Source organism: Cervus elaphus, chromosome 20 (genome assembly GCF_910594005.1).
Source record: "Cervus elaphus chromosome 20, mCerEla1.1, whole genome shotgun sequence".
In the NCBI taxonomy this organism is placed as follows: Eukaryota; Metazoa; Chordata; class Mammalia; order Artiodactyla; family Cervidae; genus Cervus; species Cervus elaphus.
Window position 1 is genome coordinate 113,543,156 of NC_057834.1, and position 7,714 is coordinate 113,550,869.

General features: G+C 56.8%; 1 protein-coding gene across 3 annotated transcripts in view; it reads left to right on the forward strand.

Annotated features, from left to right (window-relative positions):
* The window catches only part of SLC1A7 (solute carrier family 1 member 7), a 51,373-nt gene extending 45,164 nt beyond the window's left edge, over positions 1–6,209 (forward strand). For all 3 annotated transcript variants that reach the window (XM_043876855.1, XM_043876856.1, XM_043876854.1), the window contains 5 exons: positions 139–372; positions 2,679–2,873; positions 3,676–3,810; positions 4,205–4,307; positions 4,903–6,209. In XM_043876855.1, coding sequence (XP_043732790.1) covers positions 139–372; positions 2,679–2,873; positions 3,676–3,810; positions 4,205–4,307; positions 4,903–5,121 — 886 coding nt within the window. In that variant the 3' untranslated portion in view covers positions 5,122–6,209. The remainder of the gene's footprint in view (positions 1–138; positions 373–2,678; positions 2,874–3,675; positions 3,811–4,204; positions 4,308–4,902) is intronic.
* The last annotated feature ends 1,505 nt before the right edge of the window (positions 6,210–7,714 follow it).

Consider the following 7,714-nt stretch of genomic DNA (forward strand, 5'->3'; position numbering starts at 1 on the left):
TTGGGTACATAGTCACATTCTATCCTCATAAGAGTCCTGGAAGGCTCAGGGCAGTCAGGCCCAGCAGTGATATAGTGCCTGGGACCTCCCACAGTCTTTGCCTGCCTGGTGCTAAGCCGGCTGCCCTGCCCACCTCAGGTACTTCCCCTTTGGCATCGTGTTCCTCATTGCTGGCAAGATCCTGGAGATGGACAACCCCACGACCGTAGGAAAGAAGCTGGGTTTCTATGCAGTCACCGTGGTGTGTGGGCTGGTGGTCCATGGCCTCTTCATCCTGCCCCTGCTCTACTTCTTCATCACCAAAAAGAACCCCATCGTCTTCATCCGCGGCATCCTCCAGGCCCTGCTCATTGCACTGGCCACCTCCTCCAGGTAGCCCTGGGCAGGGAAAGTGTCAGGGAAGAGACCATGGCTGAAAGCTATCCTTCTGTCCAGCCATCATTTGTCTGTAGCCATGGAACCATGGAAAGTGTCAATGTGACCTACTTCACAAACTTGGGGGAGGATTTGGTAACAAGACCTATTCTTGAAATGCTTGAGCCCCTACCTTCCCGAATGGCAGCAAGCCCTCCTCCACATCCCCAGTGTTCCCTCAGTCCACATGGGGGTTGGCGTCCACGTGTCAGGGGCCGGCAGAGCTGAAGAGTGATGAGTCTGCAGTCTCTGCTGCCTTTCACGGCCACGTGGTGCTTCTGTTGGAGCCAGGCCCTCTGCTCTTCAGGGACTTTGCCTGTTTACTGTCACTGGCAGGTAGCCCTGTCACAGCACTGGCAGTGTCTCTAGACAGTGGGAATTTGAGTCATGATTCCATTACCCACTAGCTCTGCGACTGCGGGCAAGTCACTCCACCTCCCTGGGTGGTGGGATTAGTTTCCTCATGTACAGACCGGGGATCACTGTGGCCTCTGGCATGTAGAGTTGCTGTGTGATTAATGGAGATAACCCACTAAGGCCATTCTGGGCTTGGTAAAGCAACACCTGACCTCAAGCATCCCAGACCGCAACTGAGTGCAGAAGACCCAGGGAGATGAAGTCATGCAAACTCTGCAATTGAGTGAGGAGAAGGGAAGGATGCAGTCACTTACTGGGCATCTAACCCTGTGAAGAAAGAATGGTTCTCCTCACAGTGAGTGTCCAAGCTCTACACGGAGGAAGTCACCTAAACTTAAGCCCATGTCTCTGGCCTCAAAGGCCTGGCTCTTCCGTCCATCCCTGACTGCCTTCTCTTCCCTAGGCCTCAGTCTCCCAGTCTGTAAAATGGGAATAAGGGCCACCACAGACCTCCTTCCCCAGCAGCCACATAACCTGCCCTTGGCAGCAGAAGTACCTCATGCAGGACTCAGGAGGAGCAGAACCAGTGAGGAAAAGTCCTAGAAGCCTTGTCTGGGAACCCCGCCCAGGGCAGAGGGGGGAGGCAAGAGGGAACGATGAAGCCCCAAGCAGCTGCTGGCCCCCATGTCACTGGTTAAGCCCTACCAGCACCGGCAGCCCTCGCTGTTTCCTGTTAGCAGGAACCACAGCCTCAGGTCCAGCATGCCTGGGGCCCATGAGGGGCTCTGGCAAGTGTACCTGGGCTTCCCAGGCAGTGACCTGTGGGGAGTAGGGGCTGTGGGGCTATGCAAACCTGAATTTCAGGCCCAACACTGCTACTGGGAGCTCAGTGACAACACAGCTACAAGAGCAAGGGCTACCATTGGTTGAGTACCTACGATGGGTGCTTGCTAAGTTGCTAAATCGTGTCCGACTCTTTGTGATCCTATGGACTGTAGCCCACCAGGCTCCTCTGTTCACGGAATTCTCCAGGCAAGAATACTGGAGTGGGTCGCCACACCCTCCTCAAGGGGATCTTCCTGACCCAGGGATCGAACCTGGGTCTCCTGCATTGCAGGCAAATTCTTTACTGTCTGAACAACCAGGGAAGTGAAGTGAAAGTCGCTCAGTCATGTCCGACTCTTTGTGACCCCATGGACTATGCAGTCCATGGAATTCTCCAGGCCAGAATACTGAAGTGGGTAGCCTTTCCCTTCTCCAGGGGATCTTCCCAACCCAGGGTTAGAATCTAGGTCTACCACCTTGCAGGCAGATTCTTTACCAGCTGAGCCACAAAGGGAAACCACCTACAGTATGTAGACGCTATTCTAAGCAATCTCTTGTTGAATCCTCCTAATAGCTCCGTAGTGTACCGATTGTTTGGGACAAGGAAACTATGGCACATACAGGTTGAGGAAGGGCCAAGGCCACTAAGTTAGTGGGAAGCTGGAATCTGAAGCCAGTGCTCCTACCCAGAGCCCTGCTGTTGACCACTTCATCTCTACTTTGCATGGTCGGTCATTTGACGTGGCCCCTCCTCCCCTCTGGGCTTCATTTCTTCACCTATTAAAGGAGCTCAAAACCTTCCTAGCAGGAAGCCATGAGGTGTAAAGCACAGCGCCTGGCACATAGTAGATGCTCTGCTGGTGGTCACTCCCTTCCTGACCAGTGTGCACAGGTCCTGAACCTGGGCAAGTCTGGCCACATGACCATTTTAAAAGTCCCTTCAGTCTGTTCTCCACCCTAGATGGGCCAGCTGCCTGGCACTGGGGGCAGGGGGAGCTTCTGTTACTAACCAGCTGGCAACCTAGGGGCCCTGACCATCATGGAGGAGGGTGGTGGGCAGACACTGGCCCTTCTATCCACAGCTCAGCCACACTGCCCATCACCTTTAAGTGCCTGCTGGAGAACAACCACATTGACCGGCGCATTGCCCGCTTCGTGCTGCCCGTGGGCGCCACCATCAACATGGACGGCACCGCACTCTACGAGGCCGTGGCTGCCATCTTCATCGCCCAGGTCAACAACTATGAGCTGGACTTCGGCCAGATCATCACCATCAGGTGACACCCTGCACCCAGTGTGGACTGGGGACGGCTGCTCTGGAACGGCTTTCGGGAGTCTTGAGCTCCCATATCTCATGTGGTCTCTGAGGCCCAGAGAGGGCAAGGGGCTCATTCCAGGTCACATAGCAAGTCAGTGCTGGGGTCTCATGATTCAGGGCACCAGGCTCCTTTCCCAGTGCTGCCCTGCAGATAGGGAGCTCTGAGCAACCTGGGAAGCTAGGGCCCAGAGGAGGGCCTGCAGTGGGGACATACATAGCAGGCAGGACACTGCAGGTAGGCACAGGGCAAGCAGAGGCCAGAGGCGGGACTGAGGACAGTGGAGGGGCTGCTGGTGTGGCTGGAGCTGGGGGAAGGTGCTAAGTGAGGACAGAGGTGAAGGGGAAGGCCTCACATGCCAGCCTGAGGGTGCAAGTCTCACCCTGGGGACCCAGTGCCAGAGGACAATGGGAACCTGTGGACAACTTCCTGGAATCCTACAGCGACAGTGGCCTGCCAGGCTCCTCTGTCCATGGGATTTTCCAGGCAAGAATACTGGAGTGGGTTGCCATGCCCTCCTCCAGGGAATTTTCCCTACCCAGGGATCAAACCCAGACATAGGGCTTTCCACAGACTTCTTAGGATGTTCTGCTGAGCCTCTGGGACCACAGGACCTTGGGCAGAGGCATGGCCCTGCCCCAAGAATGCTCTGCTGTGGCATTCCTAACAATGCCTGCTCCACAATGCTGTCCCCAGAGGCTCTGGCATTCTGGCCTCCTCCTTGGGTTCAGGGCCCAACAACACTCCCTACCCTCTCCTGCAGCATCACGGCCACTGCAGCCAGCATTGGGGCAGCCGGCATCCCCCAGGCCGGGCTCGTCACCATGGTCATCGTGCTCACCTCCGTGGGGCTTCCCACTGATGACATCACCCTCATCATCGCTGTCGATTGGGCTCTGTGAGTGGGGTTCCCCCCACCCTCTCCTGTCCCCTGGGAGGCAGGCACTCACAGTGGACCGGGGAGCTGCCATGGTTTGGCACAGTGGGTACTCATTGACACCTGCCCAGCTGAATGACTTGTGGAGCCCGGTTTTCAAAAGTGAAAACCTAGGATCCCTTGTTCAAAAACTACAAAGAATTTCAGGATGGGGGGAGCAGAGCATTAGCCCAAGCCCTTTGACACACAGGCCCTGAGGCACCACCCATTCACATGCCTGCATCACCCACTTCAGCACGGCCAGGGGGTGCTGGGCCAGGAGGACCAGGAAGGCACCCGTCCCGTGAGCACCGCCCTCTCCCATATCCCCTTACAACAGAGGGCCTGCCGCTCACCAACCACCTTGGCCCACCAGGGACCGTTTCCGCACCATGATTAATGTGCTGGGTGATGCACTGGCTGCCGGGATCATGGCTCACGTCTGCCGGAAAGACTTCGCTCAGGACACGGGCACCGAGGTGAGCACACCATCTCCCTCCAGCCCGGCTGCCCAAAGGCCCAAGGGTGAAGCCAGGAGTGGTGGGCAGGGCAGCACATCAGCTACCCACCAGCTGGGCAGCCTTCCACCGATCCCTCCACACCTTGGTCTCCTCACAGGCACCCAGGTGACAGATTCCTCTAATAGCTGATTGTTGAACATCTACCATGGCTGGTGGTGAACACAGGCAGCATCCTCAGGGAGCCATACCCTAGTGTCCTGTTGACAACAAGGCCAGTGTTCACATGTCTGCTGGGAGCTTCATGGTCCTCAGGGCTCCTTCAATAACCACGTATAGTGGCTGTCCCACTCCATGGGGAGGATGCTGAGGCTCAGGCAGGGGTGCTGCCCACTCCCACACTGGATCCCAGGGGGCAGGTGCCTCCTCTACTAAGACAGTCCCAGGAGGCAAGACAACTTGGAACTGGAGCCCAGAGAGGCCCTATGACCTAGCAAGGTCTCACAGCATGTCTGTAGGAAAACCAGACTGTCCCCAGCCCTTTGCTTGTCTAGTCCTCCCTACTGTCTAAACTCAGTCCCTCCTGCTGCTGCCAAGACCTGTTTCCTCTCCCCAGAAACTGCTGCCCTGTGAGACCAAGCCTGTCAGCCTCCAGGAGATCGTGGCGACCCAGCAGAATGGCTGTGTGAAGAGCGTGGCTGAGGCCGCAGAGCTGACCCTCGGCCCCTCCTGTCCCCACCACGTCCCTGTCCAGGTGGAGCAGGATGAGGAACCAGCCACTGCCAGTCTGGACCACTGCACCATTGAGATCAGTGAGCTCGAGACCAACGTCTGAGCCCCAGGAACTGCAGGGCCCGGGGGAGGCCTCCAGGGTTAGGGGCCATGGGCAGGATCTCAATTCACTACTTTCCTGAGCACAAGGGCCAGGCTAACACTATCTCCCCACCCTTGAGGGTCCAGAATGGGCTCCACTTGATGGAAAGTGGAGTGTCAGACAGGGGAAAGATTGCATGTGGGGGTCCCAGCTGGAGAGTTACAGGCAGGTGTAGCCTGAGCCCCAGCTGCGACATTTCCACTGGGCTGGCCTGTGAGGGTGGCAGGCAGGGGTATGGTCTCCACTTTCTGAATCACAAAGTTGAGGCTCTGAGAGCTGAAAACACTTGCCCTAGGTCTCAGAACAAGTGATATCAGGACTAGGATTCTAGTTCAAGGCTTTCAAGCCCTGGCCACTCCCTGCCAGAGGACAGAGATGCCTGCAGGGCCAGATGCCGAGAGGGATGCTCTGACCCCTCCAGAAGCCCCAGAGCCACCACTGCTTTCAATTTATGAAGATAGAGCAATGTCCTGGTTCTGCCCCAGCTGTGTCCCAGCCCAGGCCCACCCCCACCCGGCCCCATAACACGTGGCCTCAGACCAACAGCTCTCCCCAAGGACGGGCCCAGCCTAAAGCCGAGACCCACTGCCTTCCACGTGCCACAGCCAGTCCCATCTCCTGACCTAGCAGTTCTCTCTCATAAAGCTCATCTGATGTGGAGATGAAGATGTCTTCACCAGAGCTGCAGGGCCCCTAGAAACTCCTGGGCTAGTCTCCCATTGGACAGGTGAGCCAGCCAGGATTGGGGATGCAGACTCACCTGGGATGTTTCAGTCAAGCTGCCCAGATGGCCCTGGGGTCAGCACTCCCTCCACCCCCTGCCCCAAAGCCCATGTGATGAAGAGGAGTTAGATTTTCTATTCCTTTCTGTGTTTGCAAGTTCAGTGATAACTAAATAAAGGTATTTTGTTTTTCAAGTCTTGTGGGCTTAGTGACCATACAGAAACCAGCATTTCTTTATGGGGTTAATACAGGCAAAGTGCAGACTTGCTTGTCTGGGCAGTCCGAGTACAGACGGGGCTGTCCAGGAAGCCGGAATGTAAACAGCCTAGTCTGCAGCGCTGGAGTGTAGACAGGTCTGTCTGGGCTGTCAGTGTATGGATGGGCCTGCCTGGGCAGCCAGAGTGCAGATGAGCCTGTCCTGGTGGCCAGAGTGAGGACAGACCTGCCTGAGCCATTACATGCAGGAAGCAGCGCACACACGGGGCTGCCCAGGGGCCTGTCTGGGAACCATGGTGTGGACAGACCACTCTGCTCATAGTCTGGGCTCTACAGTCAGGGCCCTGAGGTCAGTCCTCACAAAAGAAACACATTTCCTCAGCCAGCCTGGCTCCCATCGGTGAATGCTTTCCTTTAAGCAGGGGGTGTGCCCGAGAAGTTTTCAGACTCCCCTTCCCTGGCTCTCCTCAGCCTCACCGTGTCTCCAGGAGGCTTGCAGGGGAGATGGAAGACCCTGGCTACACAATCTGCTCTGGATGCACTTTGGGGAGAAGATACAGCCCCAGGGTTTTGCACCATGGAGACTGTGAAGCTGGGGGAGAGGATGAGCGTCCCAGGGTCAGTCAGAGAATCAGGAGGGTGATCAGTCCTGAATATTCAGTGGAAGGACTGATGCTGAAGCTGAAGCTCCAAATACTTTAGCCACCTGGTGTGAAGAGCTGACTCATTGGAAAAGACCCTGATGCTGGGAAAGACTGAAGGCAGGAGGAGAAGGGGGTGACAGAGAATGAGATGGTAGGACGGCATCACTGACTCAATAGACGTGAGTTTGAGCAAACTCCAGGAGACAGTGAACGATGGGGAAGCCTGGCGTGTTGCAGTCCGTGGGATCGCCAAGAGTCGGCTGAACAACAACGACCACCTTCCTCCCAGGCCCCACTCCTGAACTACCTCCATCTTCCTCCCAGGGTTATGGTCTGAAGAGTCCATGAAGGGCCCTAGGCTCCCCCTCCCACCATAGGGCTAGAGGCTGTAGAATCCACCTTGGGAGCATCCTTCCTCCCTTAAGGCCTAATCACCTGTGACGGATCAGATGTCCAGCTATCGTAACTCTCCCCATGGTGTTGCCTACCTTACTGTCCACCTTCCTGTGGCACATCTCTCTGAGCAATGGCATCTGCTCCACACGGGTCAGGAAGCTGCTCTTTACTGGGCTCGACAGTAAAGCAGTGGCAGCATGCTTGCACACCTCCAGTGGCGCACTACTTCCAGGGCTACCACTTCCGGGGCATGTGATCCATTATGATCCGGGGCAGCTCTGCCTGGAGACGTTCTTTGCTCTGAGCTGGGGGCTGCCTTTTTCTGGCCCAGCTCTGGCCCCACTGGTGATGGTGACACACTGGGCTAGCCTGCCACCTCTGGGCAAGCCTGCAGGGACCAGGGCCCTGAGGTGGGCTCTGCTCCAGCTCCCAGGCCTGCCTCCAGCCCCCTTCCCATCCCAGCATCCTCTATGGGCTGGACCCCATCAGTTATGGCCACTCAGTGCCCAGGAGCTCTGAGCAGCCCAAAGCTGGCAGGTCCTCTTCCTGGATGCTCAGCCCCTCCGGAGCACAGA